Source organism: Glycine max, chromosome 20 (genome assembly GCF_000004515.6).
Source record: "Glycine max cultivar Williams 82 chromosome 20, Glycine_max_v4.0, whole genome shotgun sequence".
NCBI lineage: Eukaryota > Viridiplantae > Streptophyta > Magnoliopsida > Fabales > Fabaceae > Glycine > Glycine max.
The window spans coordinates 46458007-46477318 of record NC_038256.2 but is presented as its reverse complement, the minus strand read 5'-3'; the positions used below and the strand labels follow the sequence as shown (position 1 = coordinate 46477318).

The 19312-nt window shown below is 29.0% G+C and overlaps 1 protein-coding gene and 1 long non-coding RNA gene across 2 annotated transcripts; one reads left to right on the top strand and one right to left on the bottom strand.

Moving 5' to 3' along the window:
* The first annotated feature begins 4281 nt into the window (after positions 1-4281).
* On the top strand, positions 4282-6115 carry LOC100779213 (transcription factor bHLH96). The gene is made up of 3 exons (XM_003556452.4): positions 4282-4908; positions 5029-5439; positions 5536-6115. Exons 1-3 carry the CDS (start codon positions 4429-4431, stop codon positions 5629-5631), a joined length of 987 nt encoding a protein of 328 aa, XP_003556500.1. The 5' UTR covers positions 4282-4428; the 3' UTR covers positions 5632-6115.
* A 2703-nt stretch (positions 6116-8818) lies between these two features.
* On the bottom strand, positions 8819-19239 carry LOC102664328 (uncharacterized). The gene is made up of 4 exons (XR_005890357.1): positions 19106-19239; positions 18896-19014; positions 18700-18796; positions 8819-9050 (listed from the first exon to the last, which is right to left on the bottom strand). It is a non-coding gene; the product is annotated as an uncharacterized lncRNA (long non-coding RNA).
* Between the last annotated feature and the right edge of the window lie 73 nt (positions 19240-19312).

Genomic DNA, 19312 nt, shown 5'->3' with positions numbered 1-19312 from the left:
AGCTATATATTTTAATCGAGTGTCGCTCCATGCATGCTTGTATTGATATATAGTCACCCAATTGTGTGAGTCATATATTAGAATTTTAATTTTTAATCAATAGTATTTTTTATTGATATTATTTATTTATAGATCATGCACACTTTTAATTAATTCGAGCGTAAATTTTATACATTGTCTGTCAGTGTCAGTGTACAAAAATTTATACATCAACTAATATAAAATTATTATTGATATAATTTTTAAGATAATAATTATATATAATAATTTATGATCGAAAAAAATATAAAATTATTTATACTCTCAACGTATAGACTATTTATTCTTTTGATTTATTGTGCATGATTGATGTAACCATTACCTATAATAGTAACCAGCGGACTAGGTAGAAAGATTTATTATTATGGTTTATCATAAATTATAGCATTTTTAGATACCTTGAATGTTTATATATATTATGAAGTCACACGGGATTCAATCTATGATTCTCACACTACGTACTAAACAAGAATGAATTAGTGACGAATTTTAGAGATGGAACACACATAAAATTTATCTCTAATTTCATTAAAGACAATATAAAGCTTTTAATTTTCATCACTAATTCATTTTTTCAATGTAGTGACAAACAATTTCCATCCACATGTTTATGCGGTAATCCCCTTAAAATATTTAGGCATTTGTATTTTTAAATTTCAAAAACAATATGTTAAATTATTTTTTATAAACATAGATAATTATTAAAACAGGAGTACAATAAATACTCCAGTCTTTTTACGACGTGTTAAATTATTATAAGTGGAGAGAATAATTTGTTTAGAATTTTCATTCGCATATAATTTATAATAATACGTTTAGATAGTTGATGTTCTGCAGACAATCATAGGGTAAAGTAATTAGAACTCAATCTTTTAGTGTTTTCTATTTTCATTAATTATGAATGGACAAATACTAAAATTAAAAGATAACTTCTGAAAAAAAATAGTGGATGGATACAACAACGGGGGAAAAATTATATTTATTAACACTTCTCAATATGAGAAATGTAAATATTAGATTGTGTTTGAATGCATGTTTCATTCTAATGAACAGATGACATGTAATTAAAAGTAAAATTTACGTTAAATTAATGTTTTTTATAAGCAATTTTATGTTAAACACATTGTAAAACAAACACATAATTATAAACTTCATGAAAATTGAAAACCATGCATTTTCAGTAAAAAAAAAAAAAAGTGAAAACCATGCATACATTGCTTTATGCATTTGAAAGAAATTTTAGAACAAGATAAAAAGGTATTATAGTGATATTAAAAAAAAATACACAAGCAACAGTGATATTTAGTTTATCTCGTTTAAAACAATTAGGACTTCATGAGTTTTATTTTTTAAAACTAATCATCATTTAATAAATTTAAGATATAATTAATTACTCTTTTTTAATTTCATCTTCACTTTTATTGTTTTTATTAAATGAATATGGGATCGATCATTATTAATAGAATGGCATGATAATAAAAGCAAAGAACTTGTATTTTTTAAGTAAATAAAAAAATATAATAATTTATTTGAATAATTTTAAAAATAAAAACAAAAATTTATTTACTAAAATGGAGCTATAGCTAGCTACATGCAGAATTTGAACCCAATCATCAATCCCAACATTTTTTCGTGTATAGGGAAACTTAACTCATTATGTTTTTTGACATATCATTTTCATACAAATACAGACATGACCGCAATTGTTGTAAAAGTGCCGAGTATGTTTTTATTTATTATTTATTTTGACGTTGATTATATTGTTTTATTACAAGTTCAGTTCATATACACCTACCACACCACATTGCCACCACAATTCCTTCATTTATCATTATCTTCTTACCTACTTTTACATATATATATATATATATATATATATATATATATATATATATATATATATATATATATATATATATTAAGAATAATGATATGAACACTCTTCTTTTTTATATTTTTTCCCTATTTTATCATATCACCTTTCATGTTATATTTTCCTCTCTTTTATCTATATATTTGTCATTCTAGAAGTTAGCACGTGAGTGTACAACCATTATTTTTCCCAAGGAAAATTATACATGGTCACTTTATGCTATTTGGCACTTGGAAAGAAAGAGATAAAAAAATGAGAAATATAAATAAATATAACAAGTGATATGATATATCATAGAGAGATATAGAGAAAAATAAAGAATGTGATCAAATGAGTGTTTATAATATGGGGTGCTTATTTATTTATATTTTTTCCTAACCTTGTGTTTGAAGGATAGGCAACGGAAGCAATATTGGAAATGAAATAAAGAGAAGGTGAACAAAACTTCTTATAAGTTTAAAATTAAATAGGAAGGAAAACAAATTACTAAGTACTAAGTCTAGGGCATATGATCTTTTCTGCCTTTATTTTCCTCAGATTAAGAATAATTTTTTATTCTCCCAAAATTAAAGTATAATAGAGATTAAAAAAAATCATAGTAAGGACTAATTTTTTATAAAATGACGAGCAATGATTGGAAATTATATTGAGAAAGACACTTATATCTAGTATTTGATCATAACTTTAACGTAAGGAACAAAAGAACAATTACAAGAATTTTGTTTCATTACTTTATAATTTAACTCTCATAATAGGTGATAGAATTACATCTATTCCATTTTCTTATTAATCATTGAAATAATATGGAAGTAACTTTGTTTCATTTTATTTCTTTTAACCCATCTTAATTTGTGATGTTTACTCATTCTCAATGTTATGTCTTTGTCACGTTGTAATGACAAAGGTTTCAAGATATAACACTCATGCTCAATTACCTGAACTCCAACTAAAGTGACTAAAGCAATTCAATTTGGTTTGGATTTTTTGTTTGGCGTTATTGAATAATACGCGGAGGTCGTCTTACGGAAGAAAAGATCCAAATAATTATATATAAAAAAATTCTAAATGTTAAAACTATTCATAACACTATCTTTCATCATATATATATATATATATATATAAAAGATGTTTCAAATGAAAAAAATAATTTTAATTGTCAGATTATAATTAAAAAAACTAAGAGTTGAGATTAAAAACTCACATTTTTTTCTCATTTCTCACTTGAAACATTCCACACATATATATATATATATATAAATGAGATGTTTCAAATGAAAAAGACAATTTTAATTGTCAGATTATAATTAAAAAAATTAAGAGTTGAGATTAAAAATTCACAATTTTTCTCATTTTTCATTTGAAACATCCCATATATATATATATAATAATTATTTAATTTATCAAGACCAATAAAAATAGTTAATTTATTATAAATTTTAATTTTATTTTAAGATTACCCAACCATGACATTAAATAATTTAAGATATGTTTATTTTTCATTGATAACTCAATAAATGTATCCACTTTTCTTAAGAAAAAAGAGTAATCATTAATATACCTTAAAATTAATTAAAAATTAAAAAGGAAATTTATCAATAAAATGATCTTATATTTCTTATAATTAGAACAAAAAATGCACCATTACATCAATAATTTGGGTTATATATATATATATATATATATATATATATATTTGAAATATGATACATGTATAATAATTTATACAATACTATTTTATGTGTCTATCTCTTTTTATCTCATCATTTATTACATTTCAAAATTTTCTATCTCTTCTCACTTTTCTCCCTTCTCCCTTTTTGTTGTACAACTATCATTTCTCTTATATTTTATCAACATGATATTATGATTTTTTTTATCAACGTATTAATTAGTATGTCATATTAGTGGAAAATTTGAACCTATAATCTTTTTTAACACTTCAACACTTATATCCCTTTTCTCAATCATCAAACCACCTTATGACTTCCACGGTAATATTATGTGTGATTAATGAATAATTATATTTCTTAAATTTGTGATAAAATTAAAGTTTTTATAACTAGAAGAACATCTATTAAAATAAGTCAATCTCTTAAATAAATTTTTGTATTTCAACATATTAGTTTTTTTGGTGATTGGAAACCTTAGACACCAAAAACAACATTTTTTTCTCTCTATATTTTGTCTGTCTAAATTTAATCTTATATTTACACGAAAAACTCTAAAAAAAATCCCTTATTACTTTGATTTATCAAAAATAAAAAAAAAAAAACACTTTTCCATCTAGATAAGTTTTTTTTTTTACTGTGTAAAGAAAAGTTACTCAATCTAACATTCAATTAATTGTATTTCACGTGCAAAGCAGTGTCGATTTTAGAGGGGATTTATAAGGCAAAAACTGGTTCCAAAGAGGACCCAACACAACACTACTAGTGTGGTTTTTTCCCTTCATCGTCTTCCTCTTGAAGGTATTGAAGTTGTTTTGTTATGTGTTTGCCAGAGGGAGAGAGAGAGCCATGGCACTAGAGGCAGTGGTATTTCCACAATCACAAGACCCTTTTGGTGGTAGTGGTTACGGATCAGTGAATAATAAGGACTTCTACAACTGCACCTTGTTGGCTGCTACTTCACCCAACTCATGGGGGGACTATGAGCAACACATCAACATCAACAAAGAAGAAGAACAAGGTGGTGCTTCTATCTCCACTTTTCAACCAGAGAGTAATTACCCTTATGGAAATTGGACCAGCTCCTCCTCATCTATGTTACCCCACTTCAACAATGAACTTCAAGAAACCACTACTACTGACCCCAGTAACACCTTAGATAGCTTAAACACTCGTCCCAAGAGGCGCAGAGCCAAAAGCAGAAAGAACAAAGAAGAAATTGAGAACCAAAGAATGACTCACATTGCTGTGGAACGCAATAGAAGAAAGCAGATGAATGAGTATCTTTCTGTTCTTCGCTCTCTTATGCCAGACTCTTATATCCAAAGGGTACTTCACTTCACTTCATTCTTATTTCTTACTTGTTTGTTTCTTTGCTTGCTTGCTACAAAAATAAAAGGGTTTTGCTGATTTTGTTTGTTTGTTTGGTTTGGTTGGTGAATATTGAAGGGTGATCAAGCTTCTATAATTGGAGGTGCTATTAACTTTGTCAAAGAGCTTGAGCAGAGGATGCATTTTCTTGGTGCTCAGAAAGAAGGAGAGGGGAAATCTGAGGCTGGTGGTGCAACAAACATGCCCTTTTCTGAGTTCTTCACCTTTCCTCAGTATTCAACTAGTGGTGGTGGTGGTTGCTCTGATAATTCTGCAGCCGTAGGTGAAGACGTGGGTGAGGTTAAGTGTGGCATTGCTGACATAGAAGTGACCATGGTGGAAAGCCATGCAAATCTCAAAATAAGATCCAAGAAGCGCCCCAAGCAGCTCTTGAAGTTGGTTTCTGGTTTGCATACCATGCGCCTCACAATCTTGCACCTAAATGTTACTACCACCGGTGAAGTTGTTCTCTACTCTCTTAGTGTTAAGGTTTGTCCATGCTGGTGCCTTATTAGACTTTAGATATTTTTGGTTAATTTTTTTTTTCTTCTCCAAAGTGAAAACGTGTTGAAAATTTTGTTGCAGGTAGAAGATGATTGCAAGTTGGGATCAGTTGATGATATAGCTGCAGCTGTGTACCAGATGCTAGATAAAATTCAGCAAGAGGCAATGTTGAATTAAGATCAAACCTTGACCAAATTTGCCTTGCCCCACTTGGTTTTTAACCTCATGTCAACACCTTACTTCATGGTGGATCATTGTCTCTCGCTATTTTTCTCTTTCAAGATGTACCTAATTATTGCAACTTCTGTTCACTTCACCCTTTGTTAATCTACTGATGGTGCCTTGATGTGGGCTCCTTGGAGGAAGTTTTTTGGTTTATTCCTTCTTGTGTATGTCTGTGTAGCTCACGAGCTCCTTTTAATCTCTCTCTATCTCTCTCTTCTCTTTTTCTCTGGGGTAGGGGGTGGAGAAGGCTGTGTATTATATTGCTCGAGACATATTCTAGTGCTTGGTCAATTTTGCCTACCTAGCTTTGAAATTGGTAGGTCTTGTCTACCTCAACCATAAGCCAAAGCCATTAATTTGTCAAGCTGAAATTGAGAACATCTCAAAAATAAAATTGAATGAAAATGAGAGCCGAAGATTTTTGGCAATTGTCACATATAATTTAATAGCCCATGTTGTTTTTTATTTGGTTGTCATAAGTTAATAAATTGGTTCTGGAATACCAAAAATACCAGCTCAATATTCATCAATGCCTTCTATATGTCATCAGATACCAATGCAAGGAATGGAAGAGGCTTAAAACTCCACTTTTAATTGATTCTATATTTTCCAAGATAATTATCACCATTAACTAACTTACACTTATGTATCCAGAGGTTCTCTTCTGATGATTGGACTCAAGCACTACAATGGAAGTTATTTATGTAAAATTTGATTAAATGGAGATAGTAATCAAAGTTGTGCATTATTTTCTGTTCCGGATTTGTAGCAAAAGGTTCTAACTGTCAAAAGAGACCCCCACCTACACCGTAGTCTGTACCAAGTAAGTACTAAAGTAGAGTTGCAATTCAGGGGAAGGCTGCGGAGCACATCTTCAAAAGGGTTCACCTTTCTCTGTACATTGTGTATCACACAACCAAAAAATAAAGGGTCCATCCTTATCATCACCATCAAGATTGCTATACTGAATCCAGGATGCATGTGTTTAAGTGTACGTATATGTATTATATATCACGGACTCTTACTCCACTTTCTGCGTCTATAATTATTTTATAACTTGGAAAAAAAATGCAAATGATTAGCCCATTGAAGGGAAAATAATGGCCCCATGAAGTTGTACTATGTTCAAAGACGAATCCCTAGGTAAAATAAAAATAAAAGATGGTTGGTTTGAGGTGGTGGGATCTCAAGAGAAGAATGAAAAGAATAAAGTTACATATGTAATGTAAGATAAACTATTGCCAAAAGCGAAGTCCTTTTTTGCGGTTAACTTGTTGAATGGAGGTGTGTGTTATTGAGTGATTCGAGAGCAAATAGAGTAACTTGTCTAGGTGAAAAAGCTTTCCCTTCATTGATACTATACTTTATTTTGTACTCAAACTTTTTGTATGCATCGGAGGTTTGAGTTTTCATGATGATTCTCGAGTAGTAGTGAACTGTATGACTTTTTAAGTAGTGGCCATTCAACAACCATGATCTCATTCTGTGATCTTTTCTCAAATTTAAAAGCTTGTTCTGTTCCCCCATTGAGTAAAAATTCTCCCTTGGGTCAAATCCTAAACAGTAATTAACAGATTCATGGAATACTTTCCAATTTTATAAGGATGTCCTCAATTACTTCAACTATCTTAGGAGTAAGTATTTGAATATGTGTTTCTTTTGAACTAGCAGTACCACCAACCAACAAAGGTAGGCAAAAGTTACAGAAAAGTGAATTCTGCTACTCCTAATCTCTGGTAAAAAGAAAAGTCCTATGCAAGTATAAAAACCTCTCCATAATGCTGCGTTAGTCCACTAAATCTCTATGGGTGATTATTATTACAAGGAAAAGATATTAAAGCACTAGAAAATCCTTATATACCCAACGGTGTCCCTGCCTGCAACAAAATTGCAGCCCTCAGAAGTCAGAACCAAAATAGGTATCTGTTCCATCCCGCAAAAATGGAATTATTTTAGAATAAACCATATATTTGACTATTACTATTATTTTTTAATTTATAATATATGTTTGGATTTTTTATTTGTTACTATTTTGACTCAGGGAGAGAACTTCATCCCTCGTAACAATTGTAGGCAACTCAAGCCAGATTATTTTCAGAGTATTTTTTAAGTATATATAATGATGGCAACAAGGATCAAATTCTAATGCATTTATCCCAACTCTGGTTGACTTCTTAGGAAGGATACTTGAGATTTATACTAAAAAAGAACATCAATTGAAAAGACAATAATTAATTTTATCTTGAACTTTTAAATAGATAAATAAATTTTATAAAAAATAGAAATAAACAAAAACAAAATTTTCTTTTAAAAGTGAATAGCCAAAAAGAAATAGATGAAATAATTCAGTAGTTAAGTTAAAGTAAGCACCCCTAAAAAAGTTAAAGTTAACAAGTAACATTTATTTAATTAAACGTAATAAAATTTATCAATGTGGTTAAATGTATTAAAGTAATTTTGAGTACATAAGAATTTTCACAACACATTGAATTTAACCTTTTAATTGGATGTATGTACTATTCATTGAAATAGCCATGATTATCAAAATCAAACCGAACTTGTCAGTGTTGGACTAGGAATGATCGTGATATCTTATCTAATGGAACCATATTGTCCCATAAAAGAATCAAATAAAAATCTGTAAAATTAGTCTTTAACTAGGTAATTTGGCAAAAATCAATTCAACCCGTTTAACTAATTCTTTGAGAAACACTTGTTTTAAAAATGTTTAAATACCTTTTTAGTCATTATAATTTAATATATTTTTTTATTTTTCATTCTTGTAAAATTATTTTTTTAATCATAACAAATTATATTTATTTTATTTTTTGTCTTTATAACATTTTAGATAATATTTTTTATAATATTCAAAGTGTTACTCAAAGGATTAAAAATAAAACAAATAATTTGTAAGGACTAAAAATAAAAAAAATATTAAATTATAAGAGCTAATTAAAAAGGTATTTAAACATTTTAAAAACGGTTAATGTGTTTGAATAAAAAGGAGTCAACATTAAGAAATAATAATTGATAGTTATATGAATTATTAAGGTTAAAAATGTCAATTATATAAATATCAAAACTCATAACATATAACATTAAAAATTACACATAAAAGTGACATTAAAGACATTTTAAAAACACTTGTAGGACTAATTTTTTTCATTAAAGACAATTTCATTGAAAAAAAACTTGTAGGACTAATTCCTTTATATCAAGTATCCCTAGCATACTAGCAAAATAGAGAAAAACACTTCTAACAGTTAAAGGCAAAGTTGACAGCATACCATGTTTGTTGCATTGGTTTCAGATACATAACCCTCTCTGTCAAGCTTGATCGCATCATCTGCGTTTGCTTTGTTACCTTCAATCTGCACCAGAAATAAATACATTTTGTGATAAGCTGTAAGAAATATTATTCAGAATGACAGGATATTTGCATGAAAAGCCGTTGAAAACACCGATTAACCTACCTACATTCATGATAAATTCAACAGCCACCTTTTCCAATAGTATATAGTCTACTCCAATATTGCTTAAATCATTTTAAATTATTTTTGTGATTGTATATTTTGTTTTTATTTGTTTCAGTTATGCATTAACCTAGTCAATAAGTGATTTCTATACTTTAGGAGCAAGTCATTTTTAATTTCTAATTTTCCTGAAATTAATAAGTGATTAATTTCTGTTTTGCTATATATTGTATTGCTGCCCAGAACAATTATTATATTTCATCAACATTGTATTGTCTCTCTTCTTCTTTGTTTATTATATTTTTCTGCCTCAAAACTAACAATTGGTATCAGAGTCTCTTCTTAAGGAGTTTGTGTGTTTTGATTTTTGATGGATCCTGAAATAAGTTTTTCCTAAGTCATTCTTTCCGTCTTTACTGGGAAAAGTTATGATCTCTAGGCAGTCAGAATGAAGACTTACCTGAAGGCCTTAGATCTTTGAGAAGCTGTTGAAGAGGATTATGACGTACTTTCATTGTCAGATGATCCTACTATGAACCAGATCAGAATTCACAAGGAGAAAAAAAACAAAAAAGGCAAAGGCAAAGTCGTGTCTATTTGTCGGTGTCTCTCAAACCATTTTCACAAGAATCATGGCTCTCAAATCAGCAAAAGCAATTTGGGATTACCTGGAGAAGGAATATGCTAGAGATGAAAGAATACGTAGCATGCAGGTGTTTAATCTGATGAGGGAATTTGAGTTGCAAAGAATGAAAGAGTCTGAGGCAGTCAAGGATTACACAGACAAATTGTTCGGTATTGCCAACAAGATAAGGTTGTTGGGTGGTGATTTTGCTGATTCCAGAATAGTTGAAATTTTTTTGGTAACGGTGCCGGAGAGGTATGAAGCATCTATAGTCTCATTGGAGAACACAAAGGATCTATCTAAGATCACATTGGCAAAAGTGGTACATGCCTTGCAAGCCCAAGAAAAGTGAAGGCTGATGAGAGAAGATCGTGCGGTTGAAGGTGCACTTCAAGCCAAGCATCATGACTCTGGGAACAGCAGAAAGAAAAATTTCAAGAAGAACCAGCCATCATGCAACAAAAATGGTGTAAACAACCAAAACAAAGGTAAGGGAAAAAAGAAAAATTACCCACCTTGTCAGCATTGCGGAAAAAATGGGTCACCCACCATTCAAGTGTTGGAGAAGACTAGATGCAAAGTGCAGTAAGTGCAATCAGCTTGGACACGAAGCTGTAATTTGTAAAAGCAAATTTCAGCAACCTGAAGCCAATGCCCAAGTTATGGAGCAAGATGAAGAAGATCACATTTTTGCTGCAACGTGTTTTCCTATGGCGAGTAATTCAGAGTGTTGGTTGATTGATAGCGGTTGTACAAATCACATGATATATGACAAGTCTGCTTTCAAGGATTTGAAGCCTATTGATGTCTGAAGATCAAGATTGGGAACGGCGATTATATTCAAGCAAAAGGAAAAGAACTATATCAATTTCAACAAGTTCAGGTGCAAAACTTATCTCAGATGTTCTTTATGTACTTGAAATTGACCAAAACTTGCTAAGTGTAGGTCAGTTGCTTGAAAAGGGATTTAAATTGTTCTTTGAGCATAAACATTGTCTTATTTGTGACATTGCTGACCGGAATGTTCTAAGGGTTAAAATGAGAAATATAAGCTTCTCGTTTGATCCAACAAATGAGGAATATGCAGCTTATTACACTCAAGTCAGTCCCACAAAACTCTGGCACAAGAGACTGGGTCATTTCCTTCTTGAAAGAATGCTAGATATGAAAAAAAGGACTTAGCAAAAGGCTTACCAGAATTTTCTGATAATTTACCAAATTGTAATGCTTGTCAATTTGGTAAACAAATCAAAAAGTCATTCTCAAAATCAGCTTGGAGAGTCTCTCAAAAGTTGCAGCTAATTCATACTGATGTTGCAGGACCTCAAAGAACACCATCACTAAAAGGTAGTCTCTACTTTGTTCATTTCATAGATGACTTTACAAGAATGTGCTGGATTTTTTTTCTTAAAATTCAAGCATAAAGTGGCTGGAGTATTTATGAAGTTCAAGAATATGGTAGAAACCCAAAGTGGCTGCAATATTCAATTTCGAAGATCAGACAATTGGAAAGAGTATACTTAAGCAAAGTTTAATCAATTATGTGAAGAAGCTGGCATTGAACATCAACTCACAACTCTATACACTCTAGAGCAAAATGGAGTTAGTGAAAGGAGAAACAGAACCGTGATGGAGATGGCTAGGTGCATGTTGCATAAGATGGAGCTGCCTAAAACATTTTGGGCAGAGACAGCTATTACAATTGTTTTCATGCAAAATCGGCTTCCAACCAAGGCTTTGGATGATAAAACTCCATTTGAGGCTTGGTATGAGTTTAAGCCTTCACTAACCTTTCTTAAAGTGTTTGGTTGTGTTTGTTTTGCTCATGTTCCACAAGTTAAGCATGACAAACTTGACAAGAAAACAATTTTGGGCATTTTTGTGGGCTACAGTTTAGTTTCAAAAGCCTACAAAGTCTATGATCCTCAAACTAAAAAGATGATAGTCACTAGAGATGTGCACTTCAATGAAGGTCAGAAATGGGATTGGAACAACTCGCAAATAGTTGGGTTTTTCCTCAACAGTGGAGACAATAATCCCGGAAAGCAAACAACAGAGCTTATGCAGAATGAATTAAAAGATGACCTTCCAATCAAAGGAAAAAGGGTTGTTGTCCGACATCTATCAAAGATGTAATGTAGCAATTTATGAACCTGCTAGCTGTGAGGAAGCACTAAAAGATCCAACATGGAAAATTGCAATGGAACGAGAGATGTCTATGATACACAAAAACAAAACTAAATTTTTTGTTGACAATCAGACAACCATTGCTATTGCAAACAATTCAGTGTGTCATGGAAAGACTAAACATTTCAACATCAAACTCTATTTTTTGAGAGAGATGCAGCAAAGTGGAGAAGTGAACTTAATTTACTACAAGTCTAAAGATCAACTGACTAACATGTTTATAAAGTCACTGCCTATCAACAAATTTGAACTATTTAGGCAAAGAATTGAAGTTTGCAGTTCCTAAAGTAAGGAGGAGTGTTTAAATTTCTTTAAATTATTTTTGTAACTGCATATTTTATTTTTATTTGTTTCAGTTATGGATTAACCTAATCAATAAGTGATTCCTATACTTTAGGAGTAAGTCACTTTTAATTTTTAGTTTTCCTGAAATTAATAAGTGATTAATTTCTGTTTTATTGTATATTGTATTGTTGCTCTGAACAATTTGATTAAGAAAAAATCATTATATTTTCTCCACATTGTATTGTCTCTCTTCTTCTTTGTTTATTATATTTTTCTACTACAAAACTAACAAATATTATTCATTAGTTGATACAATTTGTTGTAATAACTACATGTAAAAATTCATGAGAAGAAGAAAAAAAACTTTGCAAGCATGTTTTATATTGAGGCAGTTATCGTGATGAATCTTTAAATTCAAATCATGGTAAACAAAGAAAAGGGGAAGAGGCAGTCAACTCATGAACAGACTTAAGCAAGTATCTCAATCAAACGGAAATTTAGTTAGTTTCGAATGAATCTCATTCAGTAAAAGCTATATCTTCCCTCAATCTTGTGAGACTTTCAATTTCTATAATGACAAAACAATGTCAGAAGAATTTCATACACTGGAGTTAAGCAAGAACAAGATCGATCCGATCAATCTCATTTGTCATTAATCAGTATATTCAGTACTGATGAAGTTAATAAATTTCTCTTCTATCTGATCTAAGTATGCCTAAAGATACAAACATAATAAAAAAACTAGTGAGAGGATATTTGTGACATTTTCCGATTTATTTTTAATCTAGATATTTTTCGTTGAAGATGTCAATTTCGTTTGGATTGGATACATCCACGACATAATAAGACTGCTTGCCCCAGCAATATTTTTTTTTTCTATACAAGAATCCAAAATTTCACTTAATTTTAGAAAATTTAGATATATACTCTAAAAATCAACAACCCATTTTTCAGTTTCAATTGTCCTTCGAAATACATGTTAGACACCTCGACCTTTTCCATTTGGCTTTCTCTCTTCCCCTATGTTTTTATAATGTCAGATTCCACATGAATCGATCTACAACCCTACAGGGGTCACAGCGTCCGTTTGTGCAACTAAGCAAAAAGATAATAATAATATGCATGTAAATTCATTGGTTGTTGTTGAAGCTCCAGGGGTTGTATTTAATTTAATTGGAAAATTCCAACTCTTGACACCTGTTTGTTTTTACCTTCTTGTTCTCTTGTGGGGGAATGTGGCGTTCATAGATTCCAACCCTCTCTCTTGTATTATTTCAAAGTTTACTTGTTAAAAAAGGAAGAGAGGTTGAAGCAAAAGTTTTGTTAAGTGCCACTTATACCAAGACACGAAGATTAGGCTTGGATTGCAGCTCTTAGACATAAGCACATAAAAAGAGATGCAATAAGAATAGTTTTCTCGATGGCAACAACGTATAACATACATACATACAGTTGAATTAATCAAGAAATAGTGCCAAGACTAGATAAGGTGACTTCCTTCCTTTGATCAAACAGTATAAAGAGAGTAAAATAAACAATGACAATCACCCCAATAAAGGAAATGATATAGAAAGAAAACACTAATAATTGGAGGAAAAGAACCCAAGTGATAGCGAATATACTCAATGTTGGTCCGCATGAGACACTGCTCAAAGGCTTTTCAAATTGTCTAACTACTCATATCATCATCCGCTTCTCAACACAAGGATATAAAAGGAGTATCTTTTGCAAACTGTAATTAAATCTTTTTTGTTATTAATGATCATAAAAATCTCATTTTATTTTTTAAAGATTTATATAAAGCCTAATAAAAATAACTTATACAAAATGCTTCTCAACCCAACAAAATGATTTTTATTATACTTTACGCTTGATGATCAGTTTGGTCCCTAACATTATTTTAAATGATTTAATTTCATCTTTAAGTTTTTAAAAGATTTAAATTATTTTTTAAAATCTTAAAAATGAATTGGTTTGATCTTAAATTTTTAAAAACTTGAGGATCAAGTTGGATCATTTAAAATAATTCAAAAATCAAATTAATTCATTTTCTAAAAACTTGAGAATCAAATTAAACCTTTTAAAAATCAAATTGGTTTATTTTTAAGAATTTGATGATTAAATTAAATTTTTTTAAAATTTGGGACCAAATTGACTAATTTATAGACTAAATTGATAATTAAGTCTTATTTTTTATATAAATCTTTAAAAATAAGAAATAAATTAAAATGTATATATTTTTTTATTATTGTTAATGTAAAAAAAAAGAGCATTTTTTAACGAACCTAATCTATCCTTAGTCATCCATACCAATAATATAAAATAAAGGCAAGGAGATGTTTCACTTAAAGAGCTGTTCTTCTATCACCAATCCATAGTGAAGTCAGAAGTGTAAGGGTGGCCGAGAGCCCGAGAGGCTTGCCCAAACACGTACATTTCCCGATTCCCGAACATGAATTACGTCTGTAAGTGTTTTTTTCAATTTTTTTAAAAAATATATTTTTCGGATTAATTTAAAATTAATAATCTAAGTAGGAATCAAATATGTGAGTTTTATGTTATTAGTACGGCATTCTAACCAACTTAACTAATAAACTAATTATTTTATAAAATAAATAATATTACTATATATAATACTAAAATGTCTAATATATATTTAATGTATATGTAAATTTAAATAATTAATTTTATAATAATTAATTTTGATATAACTCATACGGATTAGTTCATTCATATGTTTTTTTTAATTTATTAAAATGCTCAAAATTTTTTAGCCAAAAATCAATTGGGCCCAAATAACTTAATGATAGCTTTTACTTAATGTACCCCTTCTTTGCTTCCTGCACCTAAAAAAAGACTCAAACATACGAAACTACCCTCACCTCTGTTACTCACTCGCAAGGTACCCCATCCCCACTCAAACCCTAGCACAGCTCCCTCCCGGCTTTTTTACCATAAAGGTGCAATTTTTTTTTTTTGAATTTTTTCATATGGGGGTTGATTTTAAATTAATTACCAAAAGGGAGTAAGTTGTAATAAATGTTATGATTTCTGAGTCAGAAATCGTTACACCTTTATGACTTTAAATTTTTTTTAAATAAAGTCATAAACAATTTTATGACTTTAATACAATTTTTTTTACAACTTTAAAGTTGAAAACTATTTTTTTTTTTGCTTTTACGACTTTAAAATCATAATTTTTTATTTTATTTTTTTGTTATTATAACTTCAAAGTCATAATACCTTTTTAAAAAAAGTTATAAATGTTTCTGTAAAATTTTTTTTATAAAAGTTTTAAATTTTTTATGGTTATTTTGTTTTGTTTTGTTTTCTAATTTTTAAAAATTTTAAACAAATTTATTTATTTAATTATCAAATAAATAGTTTTAATTTTACTTATTAACAGTTTTATTTAATATAGTATATATTTTTTATGGTTTTATTTTATGTTATATTTTTTTTTAATGTTTTATTATTTAAAATATATTATATTTTTCTAATATTGTTTTATTTAAATTTTTTTGCTTATTTAAAATTTAAATAATCTATTAATAAAAATACATACTAAAATTAAAAATAATATAATACATTAATATAAAATGAATAATATAAATTAAAAAAAAACATAAAAAGTAGAAACTATATTAGATATCTATTTGTTTGTATGGACAATTAATACGCTTATTCCATTCACTTCTAGACAAGGAATTGCCTAGATGGCTAGAAAATGCTTATTGTGTACGACATAATCCTACTAACTATTTAAACAAACAAGTAGATAACTAATATAGTTTTTACTTTTTATGTTTCGCTTTAATTTGTATTGTTCATTTTATATTAATGTATTATTTTATTTTTAATTTTAGTATGTATTTTTATTAATAGGTTATCTAAATTTTAAATAAAAAAATAAAATAAAACAACATTAAAAAAATATAATATATTTTAAATAATAAAACATTAAAAAAATATATAAAATATAAAATAAAACCATAAAAAATATACACCATATTAAATAAAACTGTTAACAAGTAAAATTAAAATTTTTTATTCGATAATTAAGTAAATAAATTTTTTATAATTTTAAAAAATTAGAAAACAAAATAAAATAACCTTAAAAATTAAAATAAAAAACTTTTACTAAAACATTATAACTTTTTTCAAAAAATTAAAGTCATAATACAAAAAAAATACCACTTTAAAGTTTTAAAAGGAAAAAATAAAAATAAAAAATGGATTACGATTGTAAAAAAAATTAACTAAAATCATAACGACTTTAGTTAAAAAAAATTTAAAGCTTTATAACCTCAAACTTAGAAGTCATCCCACATTGTTGCAGTTACCTCCTTTTAGTCATTAATTTAAAACTTACACCCATATGGAAAATTCAAAAAAAAAAAGCCCTCCCTTCCTCTGTCCTCACCGCAGTAGCCGGTAGATCCTAGGCCCGCGTCTCCGTCGCCCTCCAAAAAGCAATTACAAATAATGTTTTTAATTTAGGCTTTTTGCCCCTGCCCACCTTGCAACTCACATTTAGATTGCAATCAAACTTCTTTATAAAATGTGGACTAAGAGGCCGAATTAAACCTATTTAAAAATAAATAAGATTAAACATTGTGCAAAATTCTAATAAATGTATAGAAATTTGAAAAAATAAATAAATTAAACATGATTAAATGAGCCAAGCTAGACGTGCCTATCATTTTGTTTGTTTTTTATTTGTTACATGAGGAATCCATCTCAACCCTAATTAGGGTTGTTTAGATGAGCTTATCAAGTCGGACTCAAATTACTAAATCAAATGACTAATTTTATATTATTATGTTCGGTAAAAAAATAGCTTAAAAATTATTAAACTAACTTATTAAATAATAATTCGTTGATAAAACTACTTACGAAAGTATTTAATAAATATAGAATGACAAGTATATAAATGATTACATGATATTTTTATATAAATTTTAATTTATTTTATTGGTAGAAATATTTTGGAGTAATTATATTTTTTAGTTTTTAAATTAGTTTTAAACTGTTGAATTTTTATATTTGTACATCAATTATTTGAATTATATTTTTTAGTTTTCAAATATTATATTTTTTTTTGTATTATGCTCTCTATTATTATATCTTATAATATTTCCTACAGAACAAAGTTTAGAAAATAAATAAATTAGCATACACCTATCTAGATGCTATATATTTTCATTACTTTGATTAATGCGCTAGTTGAAATATCTTAAAATAATACAATAACTAATATAATGATTTCGTAACATATGTTTCTATGTCTCCCTACTTAATAGTGAGAGAAAAATTAATATTGATACATTACTCTATAATCATCATTGTGACTTGTTACGTGATAGTGGGTAATGAATTCTGTGAGTGTGAAATATTGTGTTTTACTTGAGATTTGTTGTTCTTAACACGTGATTAATGTAAATGTGTGGAATGTGATTTTGTGATTAAATCTTTGGTGATGTCATACAATGAGTGGTAAAATGATTCAAATTGTACTAAATTTAGCTTGTTATACTTATATTATATATAAGTGTTTTTTGTTTATTTTTATTTGTTTAGGAACGTGATAATTTACTTTTCGTGTGTTGTTTGTGTTTGGATAGTGTGATGATCTCGAATCTTTGTATTCATGAGAATAGATGACTAACTGAATTACTTTAAAGAACCTTGTGGTAGAAGATGTCGAGACACAATGATCTTATAGGATGTGACATTGGACATGAGTTTCTGTTTTAACTCTAAACATGCCATTTTATTTTATTTTATTCTACTACTTAACTTGAGTTCTTTTGTAAACTTGAACAACCTTGTTTTGAGTCGAAAATCTTTTCATACCTTTAATTGATAAGTTTTTAATTTGGTGATTAACACAAATGTGAATCTTTTACTCATGTGAGTTCTTTTATTTTTATTGAATAAAATTATTTTATATAATTATGTATTTTCATGTTTTTTATTATATAAATATGTATATCGGATTAAATGATATCACATATGACAATATAAAAACCTTTTACATTATTAGTGTATAGACTATTCTCTGGTATAGTAAATTTGAAATACATATTTGTATACTTGCACCTGCAGTGTACAAACTGAGTCCGTTGCTGACAATATGACACCGATTGCTTCACATGTAGAAGGAAAAGTGATGATTAGATTAAGAGACAGAGAGTGAGATTTCTGTAAACCAAAAACTATTTCTCACCTAGGTAATCTTTTATGTCAAGGTTAGATATGCCAATCCTCTGAATAAGCAGAAGGGCACCTAGAGAAGTTGTGCAGAAGAAATTATATTGAGTCTTTATTCAGTTCCTTAACTTCATTCCACATAGATTGTGTAATTGACCATGAAAGCAACTCTTTATCATTGGTATTCAACAAAAGGTTCAGCTCTGAAATTAGAACAAAAAATAAAGGAGATCTTACCAACAGATATCAGACAGAATGAAACAACTGTTCCAACGACTCCAAAGAGCAGTATAGTTGTGAAATTCTTGAAGAACTGTTTCTTCTTGACTTGGAACTAACATGCCATTTGAAAATAAGATAATAAATAGACTAATTGATAGAGAAATAATAGACAGATAGAGAAAGATGATAAGTGATAAACATACATACTTACCCGGCATTGAAAGTGATTGGGGGAAGCAAGTAAAGAAAGAACAAGTCTTCACTGAATATTAAAATCTCAGCACTATGAAACTTGGTCACCAACAACACCACCATTCCAGAACACAGCCCCTGTAATGATTTAACCAAACCAAGCAAAATTTACGACAACGTAGAATTGTACGTGGAGACTAGAAGAATGAGTTGAGTCTATATACTGTACCAAAGCCATCGTGAGCATTCAGGTTAAGTACTTGTTGTTCTTTCTGAAAGTGGTGATGATCACTGAGGAAACAAACACATTGTTTTGGATTAGTTAGAGGACGAAAGGGAGAGTTATAAACAACTTGGTTAGCTTGGTTCTATACACCAACATAAATATTAAACACGTTTCAGAATTATGACAAGTCACAACGTGGAGGATGGCACC